Here is a 24,424-nt window from a genome sequence, read left to right as displayed (position 1 = left end):
TCATTCTAACCTACCTTACAGGGGTGTTGTGCAATCATAAAGGGAGGGATCTTTGCTGCCTTGGCCTCCTGAGAAGGAAGGGCCGGATATAAATGAAATACCAAACAAATCCAGAATGAGTTCCTCCAACAGCCTGTTTTATTTTCATGATTCTTTGATAGTGTAGTAATGCATCAAAAACATTCTCAGCTCCTGGAACAAAATGTGCCTTTTTTCTTTTTTACAACAGACACTCCCTTGTTTAGGAAGGAAATTCTGAATGAGCATAATGAGTTGTACATCCTGATTGGTTTTCAGCTTCAAGATCTCCCCCACCCCCTCCTGATTCTATTGCTTGCAAGGATCTGATTTGATAGGTGAAGAACAGTGAGGGCATTAGGACCAAGAAAAACACACACACACACACACACACACACACACACACACTGCTCTGTTATGTCTGGCAAAGTGTGTACTTATGTGTGAAACTGAGCCCGGGTAGTTTGCATCAATTGATCTCGAAGCATCAGAGGAGAGGAAGGCAAAACTGTCAACTCTGCTTTCAACAGAAAGTCCTTTTCCTCTGCATCTCTGACAACATTTGGAGTTTATTTCTGCTGTTGCAGCCAACCCGTGGAAGAAAACCATCAAGACCATTTGGAGTTGTTGTTTTTTCCCCTTCTTTCAGAATTAGAAGGAAATCAGTTCAACTTTTAAGATACTTTTTAATGGACTTTTTGGCCGACTCGTCACATTTTCCCCACAAACAGCAACAAAACTGGAACTCTGTACAATGACAAGAGATCATTCTTTTGCTCAGCGAATCCATCTAATCTGTGAAGTCTCCTTCCCAAGTAAATATAGCCATTTGAAGAGCTAGGATTTTATTTGCAAGTAAAGGAATGAAGCATCACCGGTAATATCCAAGGCTGGTACCCCAAGGGGTTGCAATGAAAGCAGACAACTGCTCCACGAGGCATGTGTGACTGGCTTTTAACATGACAATCCGTGTGACTTTGCTACTGAAACTATGTACCCAAGGACAAGATGCAGATATGGGCCACAGAAACTGCAGTTCCTCTTGCTGGTGCTGGTGCTGGCCTTTTTGCTGATGATGGTAACATTGCTGAACCCATCCGTCAAAGATCTGAACAAGGAGAGGATACCCCAGCCTGCAAGGTCTGTCCCTAAAGAAGGATACCATGTGGATTTCGGCGAAACTCAAGAGATCTTAGATGCTCAGGAGGACAGCCAGCAGCATTTGCCCCTGGAGGGGCTGTCGCCTTTCATCTCCCTAAAGGAGGATGAGCTCTTGGTGGCTGTAGGGTCACTCACAGCCAAGAGAAACCACAGCAGAACCAGGAAAGGATACCGAATGGTCGGGCAGCAAATTAGAAGGCAAGAGGAGAGCAAACAGGTGCGAGGACCCGAGTTCCTGCTGAAGTCTCTTCCTCTGCTGGGTGGAGAAAGGACTGAGGCAAGTCAGCTGGCAATAGGTGGCCTGGAAACTTATGGGTTTAATGAAGCGCTCAGCAAACAGATCCCTCTGCACAGGGAGCTACCTGAGGTACGGCATTCTTTGTAAGTAAAGCTTCCTAATTAACCTTGACCTTTCCAGTTCTCAAGAAACAAAAATTCTTTCGCCCCTCTCTGGAATGCAGATCTCTTTTATCTCAGCGTGAGATTTGTCCCCCCCCCCCGCCCCCAAAACAGAGGGCCCCCCCCGTGTGTGTGTGTTTAATAATAATAATTTATTATTTATACCCCGCCCACTCTGGGAGGCTCCTAACAGAATATAAAAAAATAAGATAAAACATCAAACATTAAAAACATTCCCTAGATTAGAATGGGGTTTGTGGCAGCAAGTGTCACCCAGAATGAACAATATAAAACTTGGAAGAAAACAGCTGACATTTTGTCGCATCATCCATAACAAGCAAAAACAAATTTAAGAGCAACTGTGGAATGTAATTCATTGATACACTGTGATGTTTTTATTTTTTATTCTCTTTTCTGACCCTTACATAATACTGGCAAATCTTATTGCTTCTGATATGTCACCTTGGATATACCAATTCAGACACAAGGGAATGAGCAACACACTGTTTGGGGAAAGTTAAAAAATTCACCACAGCTGCTTCTGTTCCACTTTCTTTAGCAATTGAAGGAATGGTACTCCTTCAACCAGGTGCATAACAAGTTTTAAATCTGAGTGTGCAGTTTTGTTGTTTAATAAGGTGGGTGGTGGCCTCTACTGGGAAATGTGGGAATGGCAGAACATTTGAAGAAAAACACTTTTTTTAATAGCAGGTGCATAATTTCAGAGGTAGTTCTTTCTTGCCTCTAGCAACCAGTAACTATAGATCTGAGTGGCCAAGGTGTATGCTCATGACATCCACCTCATATAGAAGATGAAATGAGTTTATTCTAGTACTAAATGACACTTGTACAGGAAGTACACTGAGATATTGTTTAAACAGTTTATAATCCGGTTTTACGATGTATTTAATTCCCCCGCAGGAATCCTTGGTTTATAAGCAATACGGCTACTTAGTAAACGTATTATGCAAAACAGTTGAAGGATTGTATGCACCATATATAATCCTTATTAAGTTCTGTAATGCCACAATTAAGGATTTCATGGTGGAACTGGCACAATATGTGAAAGTTGGGAAAACAAAACAGATAAACTGATACCTTTTAAGAACCATTTCATGCAAACTTTTTAAGTTGCAAGAACACTGTCAGAGAAAACTCAAATGGGAAGAAACCAAGAAGCCCAGATTCCCCAAACCACTGATACCTGTAACGGTCATACAATATTTTTGAAAAGGTTTTTCTTCTAAGTTATCTCAAAATGTGATACCTTTGACTGCTGTATCAACTATATTCTACAGTACCAAATTATTGAAGGCTTTTCACCAAAACCAGACTAAACATCTTTCCTTCTGCAGTGTTGAGAGGAGTTCCCTACCAGGACAGACTTTGCTCGTTTCCTCAAGACATCAATTCCATAAAACATATTTTGTTGCACTGTGCAAAATATGAGCAAGCTAGGGCTGAACTGATATTACCCTTGCTGGTACCTTTCCCGGGAAAATCAGAGGCTCACTATGTCAGGTTCCTATTGGAAGACTGGACAAATGCTAGAACATTAGCAGTGGCCAAGTTTTTATTGGTGGTTGCAAGAACCAATGATCTCTATATTCTGAACGAAATGCTTGTTTAACCTGGAGATAGGCTGTATGAATTGTGTATTGCTTTGTAACGATTTGTTGGGTCTCTGGACCATAATAAAGTTTGGTGATGATAGTCTATAGTGTTTTCAGTAACTGAAAGAAGGATGGCAAAATGCAAGACCATCCCTAACATTAGGTAAGAAGCAGCAGATTGTGGGTTTTATCAGCTCTACTGCTGCAACAGAGCATACATGCACATGGCCATGTACCTTCCATGAGTTCTCACAGGTTGTTCTGAGTCATACGAGCCAATTTTCACATCACAGGGCTAGAGCAGAGCCACAAGGGCATCTCCACCCATGAAATCTTATTTTAATAAGGTGATATTGTCCTAAATGAAAGAGGATAAGCGTTGATTTTTACAGGAAATTGAAAACAGTCACTTGTTTTAATTAAAGCAATATATAACTTGCTGGTTGGCATCCATTCACTCACAAGGCAGGTGAATAATGGCAGCGTTATAGCTGTCTTTGCATTACATATGGCATTGGATTCTAAGGATTTAATTAGGCAGATGCAGGCATTTTCTGCTTGGCTGGCACATGCTGGGGTCAGCACTGATGCCTGAAACAAACAAACAAAAAAAACCCCACACACTTCCGGTTTAGCACAGTTGTTCCAGGGCATGTATAGAGTTATAGCTAAACCAAAAGACCATTGATTTTAGGTCTGTTTGGAGTAATTTTATATTGCTAAGAATCTGAGCTTGTGCAGATTCTTTATGCAACAATTTGGATGTATCAATATTTGTTTTTGTGTCTGTCTGAAGAAAGTTCTGTTAGTGAAGCTTTGGAACCATATTTTGGTCTGGACATATCCAAGAGGAGTCCATTTTTATTCGTCCTGTTGCTTCAAGCTGTGCAATATTAATATATGCAATAGGGTCCCCAGATGTTGTTGGACTACAACTCCCATGATCCCTAGCTAGCAGGACCAGTGGCCAGGGATGATGGGAGTTGTGCTCTACAGGGTTGGTGAAGTAGAATCTGGAGATTAGCTGTGGAGGAGAAATTGATAGAACACAATAGACTGGCTAGAGGGTCAAAACTTGGAAACTTGGTATATCTTCATGGATTTTATTAATAAACAAGATGCTGACTTCCTCTGATTTTGCCAAGACCCTTGTTGTCAGACCTAATTCCTAAGCATTACTTGGCTTGACAACAACATAACCTATGTCTGCTTTATTTTACCTTGCATTGTGCATACTGTCTCAGTTGTGAGAGTTTATGAAACTGGATGTCCTACTGAAAGATTGAAGTACTGAAATTTTTAGTTAATAAAGTATGTGTATGTATAAGGTAAGATAGCCAGGCACAAGCCTGGTTCCATGTAATTTGTAGGGCTGTATTTAACAGTGAATTTAAAATAATAATAGTAATTTTCAGTGTTTACATTTTGTCCTTTACACAGGTGCTTGAAGCAAGAACCCAGCCTCAGTCGGCCTACAGCAAGTGTCATTATCTGCTTCCATGATGAAGCCTGGTCTACTCTCTTGAGAACAGTGCACAGTGTCTTGGATACAGCCCCGAAGGACTTTCTCAAAGAAATCATCCTTGTAGATGACCTGAGTGAGCAAGGTAGATCCTTTTTTCGCTCCCACAGCCAGACTGTTCCTAACAGATGTCTGCAGAACACGGTATTAACGGGGTCATGTTGGATAAGCAGAGGAATGGTTTGGTGTGTTCAGTCCTTTAAAATTCACATTAACTTCTTTTACTTATTTCATTTAATTGTAGTGTCCATGGACACCCCCACACCCCAAGAAGAATTTGGATATTCTGTGCAGAGTAGCACTGCTAGGGAGATGAGCCTCGTGTGGTTCTAGGTGCCTTGACAAATGTCCAACCTTCCCACCCTCTGAAGCTTCCATTTTATTTCTTCAGTGAAGGCAGTTCAAACTCTCAGTTGCATATCATATATTTTGTATAGTGATTTGCTGCTAACAGTGAGGTACAGGCATGTGTGGTGTAGGGAGCCAGTGTGGTGTAGTGGTTAAGAGCAGTGGACTCGTAATCTGGTGAACCGGGTTCGATTCCCCGCTGCTCCACATGCAGCTGCTGGGTGACCTTGGGCCAGTCACACTTCTCTGAAGTCTCTCAGCCTCACCTCACAGAGTGTTTGTTGTGGGGGAGGAAGGGAAAGGAGAATGTGAGGCGCTTTGAGATTCCTTAGGGTAGTGATAAAGCGGGATATGAAATCCAAATCCATGTATGAATTAGTCCAACAACCAAGGAAACGATAATAGAAATTGGTAAGACAGAGAGGTAGACAAACAGGCAGACCGGCAGGCCTAGACATTAAATAAAGCTCTTCTGTGCTTTGTTTTCTTCCGATTCTGTAGATTTCTGGGTCAGAGAAAAAAAAAGAAAAGCTAGCCTCTGGAAACATTGCAAGCTTGGTTCTTAGAGAGACATCTTCAAACTCTGCACTAAAATTCAAACCATTGCTATTTTAATGGCAGGATTTCTGAAGTCATCCCTGAGTGACTACATCTCTAAGCTGGCAGGTGTGAAATTGATTCGGAGCAACAAAAGGCTGGGGGTCGCCCGAGGCCGCATGCTTGGTGCTGCCCGAGCCACAGGGGACGTTGTGGTCTTCATGGACTCCCACTGCGAGTGTCACAGAGGTTGGCTGGAGCCTCTCTTGGACAGACTAGCCAGCGACAGGTAAATGACTGCATCTCTCCTCCTGTTGTCTTGGTCCATTGTTAGGGGACAATGGTTGCAGCCTAGAGGGTTGCCGTGGCGGAATGACTGATGCTGATCATAAAAGCTCAGGTTTTCATAAGCTACTGACAAATACCCAAACCAACATTGACAGCGGTTGACCTGTGGGTGGAACTAGGCATTGTCTTGGTAAACATGCATTTCCCAATCAACATTTACTGAGATAACAGGAATGCAGAAGCATGGGGCATGAAGCACACACTCCCCAACATTTCTCCGATAGAATTAGGGACATCCTGTTCCATAATAACAACTTTATTATTATTATTTATACGCCGCCCATCTGACTGGGTTCCAACCTATATAAAAACATAATAAAACTATGCAGGGCTGCCTTCAGATATCTTCTAAAGGTTGTATAGTTACTTATCTGCTTGGCTCAGGGGTTGCATAACTCCATCCCAGCCCAACATTTCTCCGATGAAAGTAGGGACGTCCTAAGGAAAAGGGGGGCATTCCGGGATCAAATCAGAAACCAGGATGGCTTCTATAAATCTGGGACTGTACCTGGAAAATAGGGACACTTGGAGGTGCTGAAGGAGAGCCCTGCTAGATCAAGCCTAAGGCCCATTGAGTCCAGCGCTCTGTTCTCACACAGGTCAACCAGATCCCTGCCTGCGCGATCCCTCAACTGGTATTAAGAGGCACACTGCATCAAACATGGGAGAGGAGGGGAGATTTGCTTAAATCTACCCTGGCCTGCCAATTTTCCTCTACACATACCCCTCTGGCTGTTTTTTCTCAAACTAGGTTTGCTTCCCATTTCAAAACTCAACTGAGAACCAATCCCAGTGATTCTCCTCTGAAAGTGCCCCTCGTTAGTCTCCTAAGAGAAACCTGGGCTTGGCAACCTCCAGTTTCCTTTACAGTGGTACCTCAGGTTAAGTACTTAATTTGTTCCGGAGATCCGTTCTTAACCTGAAACTGTTCTTAACCTGAAGCACCACTTTAACTAATGGGGCCTCCTGCTGCTGCTGCACCGCTGGAGCACGATTTCTGTTCTCATCCTGAAGCAAAGTTCTTAACCCGAGGTACTATTTCTGGGTTAGCGGAGTCTGTAACCTGAAGCGTATGTAACCCGAGGTACCACTGTATTACATTGCATTCTGCCCTCTGCCTTAAGTTCTGCTCTCTTCCCTGACTGCCATTCCTTCTGTTTCCGATGTTCAGACATGAGCACCGTTGCTTATAGAGCCAAAATGCTCAAAACAGAAGGGCCATCAGACTAGGGGAGACCCTTAGGTTTGAATAAGTACAAAAAAATCTTAAGGGGGGGAACTAAAATGGGGGGACTATTGAGGACCAAGCATCTGTTCAGTGGTCATGGAATGCTGGCTGGCTGTTGAGGAGGTAGCAGAAACACAGCTGGAAGGGGAAATGGAATGGAATATGATGGTGGAGGGCATGGTTGGCTGGAACACTGAACAGGAGAACTCCATGCTGCAACATTTTGTTGCAGGCCACATATATGTCTTTTAAAAAAATTGTTTTCTACATCTAGTATTCACTCATTTCAAATTACAGTGCCTGGAGATGTGAGGTGCTTGGCTGCATTTGGTGTTCAGAGGGCTGATAAAATTTTAAAGAACTTGGGAAGCTTCTTGACAAGCAAAACACACCCACCCACCCTGCACACGCACATACATTATGCTCAGTAATAATTCCATACTGTACAGGCACACTATAGAATGGGAAACCGAATAATATATTAACAAAATTAATTAGCATAATAAATGTTACCAGATTGTATGCGCAATGATATTAATGCAGAACATGAATCCAGCAGGAGCTCCGACTTTTGTCCAATTAGCATTTTGGGGGAAACAAAATTGCAGACTTGTTGCATCATCATCTTTTAGATCTCGCATTTCCAAGGCTTATGAAACATTCATAAGCAAACAGCCTCAGAATTTCTGAAAGAATGCATTAGTTCACACGCGAGACACTGCTAGAGCAGAAAAGAAAAAGCAGCAAAAAAAAATAGCTTCCTCATGTTATACACTTGTTAGACACAATTTGTTCGTGCTTCTGCTTCTTTACAATATCCCGAGAGACAGTTCAGGAGGTAAGCATGGAGTGCCTACATTGCTTGACCTGTTAACTTTAAAATATTTTTTTCCATTGTCTGGTCCAGAAAGGCCACACATCTCCCAGTCGAGTGTCAGGCCTGGGAGACTGGTGAAATGGGTTCAAGAAGGATGGAAGGCATCCGGCTGGTACCTGCTGCATTTCTGTGCTTGAGGCTCAGCTGGGAAGCCGGCAAACACCATCACTGATGTGTTAAGTTTGGGAGGTTGACAAAGAGCCATATCAGTTGTCTTTTTCAGTCTGCCACCTACCCCTTGCAAGGTTTCCAAGCGCGGCTGCATCTTTGGAGAGAATGAAGAGTGCCCCGTTGTTGTCCTCTGAACAATGGAAAACTCCTAGCTGAGTATTAGGACAGGGCAACAGCCTGCGTTTCCATTCTGATACAGTGGTACCTCAGGTTAAGACCTTAATTCGTTCTGGAGGTCCGTTCTTAACCTGAAACTGTTCTTAACCTGAGGTACCACTTTAGCTAATGAGGCCTCCCGCTGCCGCTGCACCGCCGCCATGCAATTTTTGTTCTCATCCTGAAGCAAAGTTCTTAATCTGAGGTACTATTTCTGGGTTAGCGGAGTCTGTAACCTGAAGCGTCTGTAACCCGAGGTACCATTGTGTACCAGAATGGAATCCCTGTGACTTTTCACCAGCCTGACTCATCTCTGCCTCTGGCCTCACTCATCCTATTCTTCTGTTGCAGCTTCTGCTTTTCATGCTTCTGATTCTGCCACAGACTCTCCCAGCTCTCTGAGCCCTGTCACCTCTTCAGCTTCTGAAACCTGCACCTCCCATTCTCCTGCCTCTTCATTGTCCCACCACCAATCCCCAGGCTCTGAGCTTCCCCCCCAAGTGATCACCCAGCTGGTTCCTCCCACCATTCCTCTGTGTCCAACCAGTCCGTGACCTATGGCATGGCCTATCCAAGGGGTGGATAGAAATCCTGGAGTGCTGTGCAGTGGTACCTTGGTTCTGCAACAGCTTAATTGTCGAACAAATCGGCTCCCGAACGCCACAAACCTGGAAGTAAGTGTTCAGGTTTGCGAACGTTTTTTGGAAGCCGAATGTCTGACATGGGTTCTGATTAGCTGCAGGAGCTTCCTGCAGCCAATTGGAAGCTGCGCCTTGGTTTTCGAACAGTTTTGGGAATCGAACAGACTCGCGGAACAGATTAAGTTCAAGAACAAAGGTACTACTTTTTTTGGTCCATCTGTCTCTGTTATGTACTGAAGTTCTCACCCTGGGCCAACAGGAGGATACTGTAGATAGTTTTCACTCAGGTCCACATATGCAAATAAGGGATTGAAAGTGACATTCAGTGATTGGATAGTTACAGAAAATGGTTACTGTTGCGTTCTAGTGGAGCTCTATATAAGCAGGCTGGCTGAACCCTTCAGCTCAGTTCTGTTCTGGCCTGCGAATAAACGAGAGCTGTTTGAAGAATCGCTGTGTCGTCTGATATGTTCACCCACAACTTAACAGTCTCTGACTTGAGCAGGTGCTGTTTCATCTAAAACATTTTGGAAGCACTTTTTTTTAAATACTGTAGAACTCTCAATTGTCTCCCCCTGACAAAGATACTTGTCAAAATGCCCTGGGCTATTTAAGTACAGTATATTCATAAAATGTGTTTTGGCATCTGCTGAGGTTCAAGGCCTCTCCTTTCCTTTTTTGGGTGGAAGGGGGAGAAATTTTTAATGCTGCCCAGCTTTTGTTTTTGTTTGCATATGTTTGGCATTTCTTTGGAATGTGTCCCTATGCAAAAAGAGATCCTACGAAACTTCAGCTTTTTGTGGGTTCCAAAGGATGTGGTCAGTCTGCCCAAACTACGAGCTGCATCTGGTTTTAACAATATACATACCAGAGCCATATGAGAAAATCTATTTTGAAAAACAAATTGAGGACAACAGATATGATTTATTGGGGCATGTTCGCTGTCCTTTTTAGAGTGTTGTATAAATCAACAACAAAAACGATTAAAGTTTATTTAAGCTTAAAAATAGATGAATTACCATAATTAACTTCAATATTTATATTAAACCTCTAAGAATAATGCACAATGTTCATGCTTATTTATAAACAGGGGAAGTCATTTCATTGCCAATAATTTTTCTTCAAAAAACAAAAAAAACCCTTGTTTTTGGGGGTTTTTAATGAACTTCCATGTTGCTGGGCTACCACTGCCAAAATACCTGACCATTTCACATGCTCCCTGCGCTGCTGAAACTTGTAGTCCAAAGACATCTGGAGGGTCACAGGTTCCCACTCCTGACATATTCCAAAGCAAACAGTCCCTCATGATCCAGACTCCCAGCTCAGTTGCCTGGAACCAGTGTTGCTAAGGCATTTTGAGATGGGGGGGGGGTTTAGGGTCCCCCCCACACTGCCTGGGTCTATAGAGTAACATTAGCAGATACTTGCCAGTAATTTATGCTCCATTTCAAAGTGTTGAGGAGCTGTTGATTGCCTGCCAATTTTGAAGCAAAAAATAAATAAAAATGAAAGGAATTTAAGAAGCACCTGCCAACTTTCTTCTTATTTTCTTTTGGAAATGGATGCCTTTGTAGTAAATTCACTGTGAAAAGATTATATTCTTCTGCGATTATGACAAAAACAGATGCTTTCAAAAGAAGCACTTAAGTACAAACAAGAGGTAAGATACCACAGCTAATTTTATTATTCATTATGGCCCTTTGATTCTGTAATTTCTCTCTCACACACACACTTTTGGTTTTGCTCTGTAAAAATCCATAATCATTTGTAGCCAGACTGGACTTTGAATCTTAACTGGTGTAAATTTGTTTTGTGTTCATTTCATTTCCATAGGATCATGCTGATTTACAACCAGAAGATTTAATAACGTACATTTCCCCCTCTAGCTTAAACATTGTTCCAGCTACGCTATCACATTGACTCTTTGGGAATTTGGCAAATGACATACAGAGAGAAAGATTAAAATACATTCATTTTCCATTCCTTTCTTGACAATTCATCCTTAAAACTTACAATCCTTTCATAGCTATAAACCATGGGAATCTGGCACTCTTACTATTTTTGTAGCAATATCTTCATAAGAACATTTTAAATCTGTAATTTAGTGCTCCCCCCCCCCTAGAAAAATAGGTTCTGGTACTCACCATGAAGTTGTTACAGTTAATGCCACACTTTTTAACAACAAAAAGAGGAGCCAGTACTGTGTGTGCTTTGCATAACTCCCCCAAAAAAGCAGAAGAAGGTTGTATGATATCCACTGAACTATTTCTTCCTACAGTCTCAGGGTTGTATCCAGCTAAGTGCTACTCAGAACAGACCCAATGAAATTAATGGTCCTTCATCATGTCTGTCTATTTCAGCGGGTCTTCTCTGAGTAGCACTAACTTTATATACAACTCTCAATGCTTTTCAAATACAATTTGTTTTGTTGCCCAATGGTCAATCATTAAGTTGTAGCATTTTTGCTACGATTGCTTTAAAAAATATTCATGAACAGTAGTTACATTTCATGCACAACTGTTGGCTTAAAAAAAGTAACAACAAATCCCTTTTCCCCTCTACCCTGGATTATTTTTCTTAAAGATTTGTTGCGCTTCAAGAAACCCAGGGGGTTCCCCTGAGGCTGCTATCTTCCTCTCGCACACTTTCAGCAAGTTTTGCAAATTATCCGTAAAAACGAACAGGACGTTTGTCTCTTTCCAGAAGACGGATTGTCTCCCCTGTCATCGATGTCATTGACTGGAAGACCTTTGAGTATTATCCCTCTGCGGGCCTGCAAAGAGGTGTTTTTGACTGGAAATTAGATTTCCATTGGAAGCCACTGCCAGAACTCGAAAAGAAGGTACGACAGTCTCCCATCAGTCCCATCAGGTAATGGTTCACCACCTACTGCTGTTACCTCTAAGAATCAGCTGCTGGGGCGGTGGTCGTATATTTTCTGACTATTATTTTGAGGCTTTTAAGGCATTTCTTTGTGCTATGCTACTTCTCTATGCATTAGGAAATCCAGCAGAATAATATATTAAAAATTGAAATGAAATAAATCTAACACATTTAAACATTCTCTAGGAGTCCAGCAATACCCGGAATAGTAGTGGCAGTGGACCGACATTATTTCCAAAATACAGGGGGTTATGATTCTGACATGACCCCGTGGGGAGCTGAAAATCTTGAGTTATCTATAAAGGTAAGCACTTGTGATAAATACATCTCTTTTGATATGACATACCCCTCAACAGTCGTGAGGAAAATGGGGCATCCCTCTCTTTTTTTGCGTGACAGCATGGCAGCCATTTTGAGGGCCGTGGTAGTCTTGTGTGGCGCCCTAAAAGCTGCAAAAAGCTGCAGAAAAAGCACATCGTTTGGGGCCACGATCTCGCACAAGCGCATGGCATAACGCAGAATAACTGCTGTAGGGCAATCGTAACACAAAATGGCTACTTGGAATGCATGGCTATTTACTGAAAGGATGGACTGAAGGGAAAGTGCCCAGGGATCACTGGCTTCCTGTCACCATCTTCTTTCAGCTAAGCATGGGGCTTAAAGGGCATTGCTGAACACGAAATATACTCTTGGCAGCAGTGGTGGGTATTGTCGGGTCTCGTGGCAGCTACAGCACAGCGGGCTCCCCCAATGTTGGACGGAACTCGGCACCTCTGTTTACATCCATGCCAAGGCAGGATCATGTTAAATCGAAAACGAAAACAAAACTTCACTTCTGTTTCAGGCCTGGCTCTGTGGTGGCTCTGTAGAAATCCTTCCATGCTCCCGGGTGGGACATGTCTATCGAACAGGCATACCATACAACTTTCCTGCTGAAGAAGCTGTAGAGAGGAACAAAATCCAGATAGCTGAGACCTGGCTGGGTTCATTTAAAGATCTCTTTTACCAACAAGACAACATGGCGCGCTTAATTAAGAAGGTAAATTCCTCAGAAGTGGTTGCTCTTGAGGGAGAGCCAACTTAAAAGATTACATTCTACAAAAATTGCACCTTTCAAATTTTGGCAACTCCTTTCCATGCTCCTTTGTTCTTTCCTACTTTCTTTTGCTTCCCTTCATTTCTTTCCCATTTACTTTAAAGAAACTTCTGTAGAATAAATGTTCCCAGAATATGGTTCCTTTTACATGATTTGTTCCATTTACCAGTACATGATTTTTAAGACCAAGGCTGGATCTACACTGATATGTAAAAACACTATTAAAAGCTATAAAAAAGTTATATAGCTCTCAGTGCAATTTCCCATTGCAGATGGATCGCTGCTCTGCAGTGCCCTCTGGTGTCACATTTTTATAACACATTTTTAACGTTATAACCGACCAGTGTAGATTCGCGCCAGATATTTGTGTGTGTTTAATTGATAAAAGAAGCTGAGTTTTCATAATTATATGAACAATAACAGTAATGTTAACTTGTGTTCAATGAATGGTAGAAATAAACTACAATGCAGTGTGAATTACTAATGCAGATATTCAAATATATATAAGGGTGTTTAATAACTTTGTAAACTATTCTATGTACTCTCCACAGACTGAGAAGCTGAACTGCACAGAGCGTGTTCTACTGCAAAAGAGACTGGGCTGCAAAAGTTTCCAATGGTTTATCTCAGATGTGTATCCTGAACTATACCCACTACAACATGGACCAAGATTTTCAGGCAAGGCAAGTGAAATCTATACTGCTGTTGAGGCTCATTATTAAATCAAACGTTCTGGCAACTGAACTTTTTAGTGCTATTATTTATGTAAAGTAGGGGTTGCCAAAACTTTGAGGCCAGTGGACCCCTTTAAATTTTTGAGAAAGTGCCATGAGTGGCTGCCATGGAGATGCAGCGTAACATAAATTGGCTACCACATCTAAAAGAGCAGAAAGACAGACAGGACACAAAATAGTGCAGGCACACCCCTAATCAGCTCCACCCCCCATCAATGGAAAACAGCACTACATCAGTCATTGCCATGCATGCATATTGCTAATTAGAATTTTTCAGCAGTTGAATTTTTCAGTGTAATGCTATTTAAAGATGAGCCCCACTAAGGTCAATGGTATTCTGAATTCAATGGTACTCATCCAGAGGAAAATCACTAGATGATACAAAAGTATGAAGCCATTTGCTCCAAGTTGATGAAGCCCTGTTCATAGCTGTCATACCAGATTGCAGCCTAAGTGAAATTGTGAGACTGCCATTCTGTACACGCTTTCCTGGGAGTAAGTTCTACTGAACACAACAGGGCTTACTTCAGAGCAGACATGTGTATGATGTTTGGGATTGCATTCTTAAAGAGAGCAGATGAAACATCAGACATTATGCTAAGAGGTGGAAACATAATCAGGTTTTGGACACAAAAATACGGCATTGAGAAGGCTAATAATTTCAATCTCAAGAATTAAAATGCAATACTACTTTGTTAAATTTCCATGTTTGAAATGAGATTCCACTGTGCCTCTCTAATTTTGAAAAAAGCTAATTGCACACTATGTTTAGAGGTGTGCATCAACCACAAATTGCCCACAAAACATTAGCGGGTACATCAACTACCACTGTGGTCTGGCACTTCTGGCCTGTGAACCAAAATAGGCCCACTAGGTCTTCTCATTTGGCCCATGAAGCCATGCCACACCCACCTGTCCTACACCTGATGCCATATAAATAAAGCCTTCCAAGGCACCCTGATTCAGTTTGGGATTCATCTGAATGTAATGCACACTCTTATTATTTATGTTAAAACACAAATGATTCTCTTCAGTCCTTATTATATGAACTTATTTAAACTTGCCTTGGTATGTTATGACTTTGAAAAAAAATGTACATGAAATCTACAATCCTATACATACTTACCTGGCGGTAAGTCCCATTGAAGGCTATAGGGCTTACTTATGAATACTGTAGACACACACACACACACACACACACACACACACACACACACACACAAATTGGATTGTAAAACTGATGCACAAACACAGACAAAAATGATAAATGTAAAGGGGAAATAAATTTCTTTTTAACTCATAGTTTTTGCTTTATTTCAGTATCAATATTTATTTACAGCTGTACAATACTGGGGTTGGACTCTGTGCAGAGTACAGATCTCAACAGGATGCTGGTGGCAGCTGTCTTGCACTGTCTCCTTGTAGTGACAATATTAACCAGGTAATTTGAGTTTTCAAAGCATGCACACAATTATATCAAGTTAGATCCCTGCTTCAGAAAAAGGCTCCAAGATGGGGGCCTTTCAAAGGTATTCCTGGCCTCATTTAGCCGAATGGGATTCTTTATAGGCATTTGTAAATGTGAATTCTGAATCCACCTGAAGGAAGATTGCAAACATGGCCTTCAACAGTTGCTGCTTCACTAACTGGAACTGGGCCAATTCTCCCCTCACAAAAGCCAGTAGAACCAACCACCTGGTGAGCTGGAGAGAAAGACAAAGCCTGTTGTCATCACTGCCTCTTTTATGGTTGCAATGATACGTTGTGGATTGCAGTGATCCTGTATTAGCTTTTCTAGGAGACTTTGTCAGCTGAAGAGCAGGATACAGACTGGGATTACAGCAAAAAGTTGCAGTGTGGAGTGCTGCTGTTTATGATACTGACCACTACATTTCAATTCTCTCACACCTTCCTCAATAAGTCAGCCAGCATTTCTCTGTAACTGAGCACACTCCTTCCACATTGGGCTGCTTTTATTTTGGTATTTCCACACCTTGGGGCCATTTTGGCCATTCACAACCCAATCAGTCACCAGAAACAAATAACAACAACATGTGTTACATAGAAAAGAATGTTAAGGAAGCAACACTGGAGAGGATTGTAGGAGAGGAACTCCTTCAAAGTGTGAAAAAAGGTGATAAAAACATTATAGGGAACAGTTTCAGAAACGTAGTGCGAGTCCAAGAAATAAATGAAGGGAAATTGGAAGGAAGACTCAGACGAAGGCCCAGATATAATCATATAAAGTACTGTAGATTAAGGAGACTGGGAAGCAGGCAGAGACATACGTGGAGCTGAAAAGAATGGAGAGTTGTCAATGGTCAATAATGTGAAATGCATGAGAGTGATTCACCTAAAGTTACTACCATAGGCTGGTTAAGCTTGCGGCTCGAGTCTTTCCCCAGCTCTCGCCATTATTCTATGAGAAGTTAACCTGTACCACCACATTAAGCTGCAAAATCAGTCAGTGTAAGACAAGTAGCTTAGAAGTGGATGACTTGCTGCTAAATCTCCCTTTGTTTTGTGCTAGTTTGTGGCTGGTTAAAAACAAACCCCCACAAAATTTTGCTATCTTAGTGGCCGAGATTAGCACCTATGGCTTCTCCAACCCCTTACATCACCTTTTGTCTAAGCTAGTGTGTTCCTGGCTTCAGGTTTTGGTTGGCCTAGCCCACATCTCACACCCCAAAGGGGAACATCTCATCACTTTCTTATTGGCTTGGGTGCCATGTGCAAAAAAAGCCATTTCCTTCTTTCATTTGGTCCCTTTTTTAGAAAGCACAAACAGGAAATTATGTCTTTTAGCTTTCCCCCCACCCCATTCTCCAGTTGTGTTGTTCTTTTGCTTCCTTAGCACGTTGAATACAATGGCATGAAGGAAATCTGTTTTGGTTCCATGCCCCAGCTTTGCTTTGATGTTGAGCATGAAAAAGTTGTCCTTCAAAACTGTACGAAAAAGATGGAAAACAGCTCACAGCACTGGGATATGAAAGAGGTATGTGGCAAGTTTGGCTCAAGGCTATACTAGCAAAAATAGCTTGATGGGTCAAGGCATCTGGAGGTTTGCAAACACTTGTTTTTATGCCACAATCCTGTCATTGACTGCATGTAAACTATGTGTCCCAAACTAGACAAAGGAATGCTGCACAGATCAAAACTGGGATGGCCTTTTTCAACCTGATGTTTGAGTAGGTGTGAGAATATGCCCTCATCCCAGGAGTGATAGGGTGTATGGCTTGACCACACCAACCAATCAGCAGTGAAACAGGCCAACGAACTACAAACCACCGCAAATCCATTAAGAGCAATTCCGACATTTCTTTGGGACTCTGGCAATCATGTAGAAATACAACAAGGTGCTTACGCTATTGTTTTATTGTATTGACCATTGTTTTATGCCACACTGTGCCCCGAGATCAGTTCATATATGATAGAGTAGAAATATCATAATTGAAAACAAAACACAAGATAGTGATTTGACGTGACTGATAAATAGTGTTGATGATAAGCCTAACGTTATTTGGTCTTTGTTCATGTGCAGAATGGAATGATTGTCCATATTCTTTCCGGTAAGTGCATTGGGGCCATGAAGACAGACCTTTGTCTACAGAAATGTAACAAGGAGGCCAATCTGATGTGGCGATTTGATCATTCATACCATGTAGATAAGAGATGACTATGAAGACCTCCCTGAACCCCATTATCGTTTCATCCATTTGATTCCAAGGTGCAAGAAAAGGGAGCTGAGTATGTTTTCTTTGAACAAAAAATGGACAACATAGCAGATGCCTAAGTCGTGCATTCACACCAAAAATTTACCAGTGTTTTGGTATAGCAGTGAATGCTGGGTTGATTCCAGGAAACAGGAGATACAGAAGAGATGAAATGACTTTTGTTTATGCTGCTTTCAGGTTGCACAGAATGCTTCACTGGGCAATATGGAAAGATATCATAAAGACCAGCTACACAGATGCAAGATACTGAGATATTTTTCTTTCAATGACTCTTATGGAACAAACTGCCAGAAGGCACGTGTTTAATTTAGTGTGTTGTATAATTTATGAAAAGTAGGTTAAAACTATTCTTCTTGAAACTGGAAAAAATCTTTTCTGAAGAGCATCAGTATGACTCAAGTGGAGGCCCCACGAGCTAAACAAACATTCCTGATCAATATATTGAAAATTACTGCAAAGGGTTCTTTAAATGACCATCTAAAAACAATTCTGTATATAAAAACAATTAAAACAATTCCAACACAGATGCATAACAGGACAAAGGTATGTACTTAAAAGGCTTGTTGAAAGAGGAAGATCTTCAGCAGATGCTGAAAGACTAAATACAGTGCTTATGTAATGTTTTACAGAAGACATTCCAAAGGGTGGGGGCCCCACACTTAAAGCCCAGCTTCTATAAGGAATGGAACAGACCACCTGAAAATTTGCCCCAAGCGAATTTTCTCATGTTAGTCTTTGTTTGCCACTGAGCCCAAGGAACACAGTGGGAGAAATCATGTCCAAATACTTAGATGTGGGAAGATTGTGGTCATAGCTTTGCCAGGTCAATGTCAAACACCAAAGCCAAATGTCTGGGAAAGTTTTTATGCTGATGTAAATCTAAATTAATTCAAATGCATAAGACGATTTCAGATTTAAGCATATATTGTAGTGTGTGGCAAATATGTCCCCATTTACTCCATAATGGGAGTTCAAGGGAACCTGCAGAATGCTTGTACTGTTCACATCATGGATTGCATATCGTCTTTGGTTAATTTATCAAAAGTAAAGCCCTATTTTTGCAGGTGATGACGAAAATGCTGTCTCGAGCCAGTGAAAGGGAGGGGCGAAACCAAAATGACAAAATACGCTCCTGCTTTGTTTGGTATGGAAAAGAACCAAGGACACAGCACGACTACTTTTCCTTTTTAAAGAAAAAAACAGTGAGCAAGGAAAACTAGACTCTCCTGAGTGGAAATTCTACATTTGGGTGGTCTTTCACGATCTGTGTGGGGCTGGCAAAGAGAACTGCTGAACGAAGTTTGGCTTAACTTGGCAGGCTGACAAATCCTCCTCTGAGAAGAACTTTTAATTTTGGTAGCATACTGACAGAACTGAACTGGTTCAGATCACTGAATATATCAACGTATTTCACCGACTTCTAAAATGTTTTCTCAAAAATGTACCAACATCTGAAGTCTGCGCTATTGCAGTCTTTAGCTTTGGAACTTCTTAGATTAAGAACCCTGTAGAGATTCAGAGAGAATTTGCTCGTCAGCTTGGGAAGTGAGAGCAATCAAAGTGAAAAATCCGCTTTTCCGGGCAGGCTTCTATGCTTTTGCAGGGCAGGCCAAAATTTATCTGGTCAGTCTAACTACGCATCTATGGTGGGGAAAGCCTGGTCCCACAAATGACAGCTCACACATTATGGCATCCACAAGGAAACCAATGCAAACAAACCTCCATACGGCAGCATCTATGTGCAGAGGTGCTCTGGGGAGTTTCACTTGTAGACAGTGCCACAGGCACTTTTCATTTAAACATAAGGTTGTGCTGCCTCCAAGCTGCTGCCTGAGGCTTTCAAGCAACTTCTGTGTGGAAACCATAACGAAAAGACGGAGGACGACAAAACAGCGTTCTTCAAATACCTCATGAGTTGACACATGAAAGAGTGGAGAGTCTAGTTCTCTGCTGCTGCAGAGGGCAAGACTAGGTCTAATGCAGGGATTGCCACACTTTGGGTCTCATGGGTATATCTGCAAACCAGATAAACAAAGGCCATTCTATACAACTTCCATCAGCTCCATCCAACACAGTCATACTGGGGCTGGAGTTGCTGGAAGTTAACAGTCCAAAACATCAGGAGGCCATCAGTTGGAGGAGGTTATTTCTAAGGTCAAGCAGGCATCATACCTTTTATGTTTCTGAAGGGCATCAGTGTTGAGACACCTTCAGGGATGAAACCTTTGGTTGCTGCCATGAACCTTTCATAAGCAATGCCTGCTTTGTGCAATGCGTAAAACAGGCTGTGGAGCTAGTTGATATATATTCATATGGTTTAAATGATTTGTTGGAATTAAACCAAATGAAATGGGGGGGGGGGACAAAAATACAAAACAAAAACAAAGGCCATTCTAGTCTAGCATGGGTTTCACAAAACAGAACAACTCCTATGTATTTCAATATTAAAGTGATTTTTAAAATAACCATAGTGTATTAGATGAGATTCCCAAGCTTGCCTCACGTTTACTGCCAACAAAGCAATCAGAAAATCAAAGTCGGTACTCAGTAGTTCTGCCACTGTGATATTCAAGGGTCAAATGGTGCAAAAACTATTCTAATGGACAAGATCCTTAATTTTATAGCTGGAGCAGAAAGTATAATGTTTTGTAAAACCTCCTTTTCTACACAAATCCATCACATTAAAGCAGAAATATTAAAACAACTGAAGAATAGCAAGTTCATTCAAAATGCAAAATAAATATTTTTTACTTTTCAGATGTATTGGTACTTTAAAAATATATCAGTCTACAAACTTTCAGTGCCACCTATTGGCCGCCAAAAGCAACTGCTGTTAACAAATGGAATTAACAGCAAAGAAACATATTTGATTGATGACAAGTCAGAAAGGAGATCTCAAAGTCTTACAAATGCACAATGTCATTCTGCGCAGTTGCAAGTTAAATAGATTGCTTGATTCTAAAGATTCTTGTAACTCCGCTACTGGATTATTAGTGGAAAACAGTAAAAATGAAATCAGTGTGTGCCTGTCCACAGCTCCAAGATTAGGAATTTAAATATTAAACTGTAAGCCTGAAGGATTTGCAGTTGTGTGGACGGGACATCTAATCATTTAAAACCTGATATTTAGGTGCACTTACAGGAATTCAGGAAAAACAGATTGAAGTCACCAGGGTAGATATTTTCCAACTCAGAATCAATGTAATAAATACACGGAAAGTGTCACCAAAATCTCACATCCTGAAACTGCAAGCCCAACTGAAAAGTCCACTCACAAACCAAGTCAGTAAGGCAGTGATGAGGATTATAGATACAAATATAACAAGGTAGCAGTAACGGGATCTCTCTCTAGGGAGGCTAGCTGATGTGGCATATATAAGAATTAATAGTTTATATAAGTTTAAACAGAATTAAGGCAAGCCAACTGAAAACAGGTACAGGGAACCTGTGGCCCTCCCGATGTTGATGGATTACAATTCCCATCAGCCCTAGCTAGTGTGAGCAATGGCCAAAGGTGATGGGAGTTGTAGTTCAGCAACACCTAAAGAGCCACAGATTCCACATACCTGCTGTACAGAAAGATTGGGCTCCATATTTGGAAATACCAGGTCTGGGGTTACATTTGCTTACAGCAACCCACTAAGAAAAATAGAAACGTCATTGTAAGCTATTCAGTATGGCAAGACAAGAGAATTTAGCATGATGCAGCTTTGCAGAAAACAAAAGATCATCAAGACAACTGGTATAAGCTTGACTTTAACAAATTTAGCCTCTAATACAGAACCCCCCTCTTTTAAAAAAAACACAGCATAGTCTTCTTGCTCATGTTATAGGATCTAGCAGCTTGTTCTGTACACTACATAGAAGAATCCATTGTCCGAGAAGTGCAACAAGCACTTTTAACACTTTCATGTATTGTGGACTGTCACCCTTTTCAATCTCACATGTGGAAGAATATTCCACGTATTTAAATATATAAAGAACTTATGCACACAAATACATGATTTTTTTTGACACATCATTTCTTTTTCTCAAACTACTGATGAAGCTGATGAGAAAGAGCAATTTGCTATATGCAGAGTCTCTTCAGAACAGGCGTGCTTGCATCTTTCTGCCCAAATTTTCCAGGAACAGCAAAGTTCATCAAGCGATCATCAGCATTTAACCAGTTCTTTGTTTGTTGGTGGTGCAGAGACTTCTTCGCCACACATAAACTGTTCCTAAAATAGATATTAAAAAATAGGTGTCATACATTTTCTCAGCAGTCACTGCCACCCTTGTCTAAAATTCATGCTGAATTTGTGGTCTCCCAAAATGATTACAATTACATTTTGCAAGCAAATTATTTCGCCAAGTGCATGGATGTCTCAGAAGGTGAAAACTGAAAATAATGGGTGATAACAAGTGTCACACGAGTCTCATGCAATTAGACATCCTCTTCTTCTACTTCCCACTGTAGTCCTCCTCCCGCAAAATCTGATCTCCCAACCCGTTAGAGCAGATTTTGGGTGTGCATGGGAAACTGCCGAGACGAGGAAAGGAAGGGAAAGCCCTGCAGGCTCAAGTGTTAAATCAGTTCTGATGGCTGGTGAACACAATCAGATGTCATCAGGTGTATGGGTCCTAGCGCTTCCATACATTCGTGATTTCAAAGGCAGAATTGACGTTTGGGGGGGATTTCTAGGTACTGCTTTTTCCTGGATCATGGAAAGTCAATTGGGGGCAGGGTGGAAATAACATTTTTTGGCGTTTTTGTGAAAAAAATAAGCTGAACCACTTTGGGTCTTCCTTTAAAAAGTTCTACAACTTTCAGGGTGTCCTGGTTTTTATTTTTTGAAATATGACGACCCTTTTAGATCCAAACCAACTTAATTACACTTAGTTCCCACTGAAATCAACAGGACTTAAATGAGAACAGCAGTCTAGAACAGGGTGGATTTGATTTAAATCAAATTGATTTAAACCACGATTTAAATCACAATTTAAATCACTAGTCAGTAAGACTTGATTCAAATCATTTTTTTTACAGAAAGACATTCCTGCTGGTATAATCTTAATATTTACAACCAGATAAAGGTTTCATTTTTGGAATAATAAATTTTCAGAGTAGTTTTTACAGTTATATCAAAAATTACTGATTTGGTTATACTATTAGAAATACATAGACAGATAATTATGAAATTATTGTGAGGTTTAATAAGGTAGTTGTTTATATTTGGACAACTTTTCTGCTGTACTTTATTGGAAGGAGAAAAATAATCATTTCCTTAATAACAATTTAAACAATTTATTTAACTAAAATGATAACATTACAGCATATGTATATCCATGTTTGTTAACTGATGTGGTTAAACATTAAAAAAACCCCTTAGACTGAGTTTCAGCACACATGAAAAACGAAAAACAAATCCTTATTTCCTGATGAATAGCCTTTGGACTATAATGTAACTTAAACAGAAAACTATGATTAGAAAGATTTTTCCTCCAAAAGCATTTTATTTTAAAAATCAAATTTAAATTAAAAAAATTGATTTAGATTTTTAAAAAATCCGATTTTTTTTATTCTTATTTTTTAAATCATTGCTTTTTATCCACCCTGGTTTAGAACAAGCCAAATGGGAACAGAGAACATATCCTGACAGCATGAAACATGAAACCTGTGCATTTGTTGCCTCAAAGCTTTAACTGTTCCTATAGCATGGTTTACTATAATTCTCCAGTACTTTACATGAAGAACAAGAATAAATTCATAAAGAAGTGTATAGGGAAAGGCCGTAGCTCACTGGTAGAGCATCTGCTTTGCATGCAGAAGGTCCCCGCTTCAATCCCTGGCATCTCTAGGAAGGGATGACAGAGACTCACATCAGAAATTCAGGAGTGCCACAGCCAGTCACTGCTGACAATGAGCTAGATGGGCCATTGGTTTGGCTCAGGATAAGGCAGCTTCTTATGTACACATTTACAAGGACATATTTATGAGGACAAGCACCTCAGGTGCCCCAGCCGACTTCTCACCTTATCGTAGATGACTTTTACTATGAGTGAGCAGCTTGGACAGGTGGCTACATCTTCACCATTCTCCAGATCCTCCTGCAATGACACACAAGAGTCTATCATCGCCTGGACAGGGCAAAGCAGTAATCAGTCATTCTTGAAGGAGACGAGCACTTCCTTGTTTGTGATAATGAGTATCAGCACAATTCAACCTTCTTGGCAAAGGCTAGTAAGATCCAAGAGGCAGAGTAGAGAGCCATGTAGAAGAAAATGAAGGGTAGAAGCAGGAGTAATAATAATAATAATTTAATATTTATACCCCGCCCATCTGGCTGGGCTTCCCCAGCCACTCTGGGCAGCTTCCAACAAAATATTAAAATACTGTACAGTAATGCATCAAACATTTAAAGCTTCCCTAAACAGGGCTGCCTTCAGATGTCTTCTAAAAGTCTGGTAGTTGTTCTCTTTGACATCTGGTGGGAGGGCGTTCCACAGGGCGGGTGCCACTACCGAGAAGGCCCTCTGCCAGGGTTCCTGTACCCTGTACACTCTCTGTTCCCTGTACACTCTCAGAGGAAACAGTCCCGTCAATAACGCCAGATCCAAACCTTCTCCCTATGTATGGAGGTACTTCTGAATTCTCTCTATGTATGGAGGTACTTCTGAATTCAGAATACACGCGTGCGCACCCCACTCCGCTTACCCGCGTGATGAGGAACCGGTCCCCGCAGGGACATGGGTAGCTGTAGGTCTCCGTCTCCTCATCGAACTCGAAGTCCTCGATCTCCACTTCGTCGTGGAAAACAGACATGCCTCAGACCGGATTTACCGTCTCCCCGATGAGCAGCTTTCTACTAACGCCGACCGGGTGCCGCTGGAAACGGGAAAAAAACTGCACGCCGCCATCTTTGTCCCGGGTTGACGCCACACAGGCTCGCTGCACCAATCGGCTGTCAGGAAGAAG

At 41.3% G+C, this 24,424-nt stretch overlaps 2 protein-coding genes across 6 annotated transcripts; one reads left to right on the top strand and one right to left on the bottom strand.

Annotated features, from left to right (window-relative positions):
* The first annotated feature begins 329 nt into the window (after positions 1 to 329).
* Positions 330 to 19,822, top strand: GALNT15 (polypeptide N-acetylgalactosaminyltransferase 15). 5 transcript variants are annotated; one of them, XR_014540124.1, is made up of 10 exons: positions 330 to 1,560; positions 4,632 to 4,798; positions 5,683 to 5,887; positions 11,723 to 11,890; positions 12,089 to 12,206; positions 12,747 to 12,941; positions 13,550 to 13,676; positions 15,072 to 15,173; positions 16,587 to 16,727; positions 17,274 to 19,822. XR_014540124.1 is itself a non-coding variant. In XM_083578014.1 (10 exons), exons 1-10 carry the CDS (start codon positions 1,010 to 1,012, stop codon positions 17,406 to 17,408), a joined length of 1,914 nt encoding a protein of 637 aa, XP_083434140.1. In that variant the 5' UTR covers positions 332 to 1,009; the 3' UTR covers positions 17,409 to 19,822. The 5 variants fall into 5 exon arrangements, 2 of the variants coding, with proteins under 2 accessions (XP_083434141.1, XP_083434140.1); XR_014540125.1 differs by having other exon boundaries at positions 13,550 to 13,681; positions 15,053 to 15,173; XM_083578014.1 differs by having other exon boundaries at positions 332 to 1,560; positions 13,550 to 13,681.
* A 367-nt stretch (positions 19,823 to 20,189) lies between these two features.
* On the bottom strand, positions 20,190 to 24,407 carry DPH3 (diphthamide biosynthesis 3). The gene is made up of 3 exons (XM_083578393.1): positions 24,164 to 24,407; positions 23,482 to 23,556; positions 20,190 to 21,686 (listed from the first exon to the last, which is right to left on the bottom strand). Exons 1-3 carry the CDS (start codon positions 24,269 to 24,271, stop codon positions 21,621 to 21,623), a joined length of 249 nt encoding a protein of 82 aa, XP_083434519.1. The 5' UTR covers positions 24,272 to 24,407; the 3' UTR covers positions 20,190 to 21,620.
* Between the last annotated feature and the right edge of the window lie 17 nt (positions 24,408 to 24,424).

This window comes from Podarcis filfolensis (assembly GCF_964270895.1).
Source record: "Podarcis filfolensis genome assembly, chromosome: 12".
Classification (NCBI taxonomy): domain Eukaryota; kingdom Metazoa; phylum Chordata; class Lepidosauria; order Squamata; family Lacertidae; genus Podarcis; species Podarcis filfolensis.
Note: the sequence above shows the minus strand (reverse complement) of the source record. Positions and strands in the feature narration are given on the sequence as shown.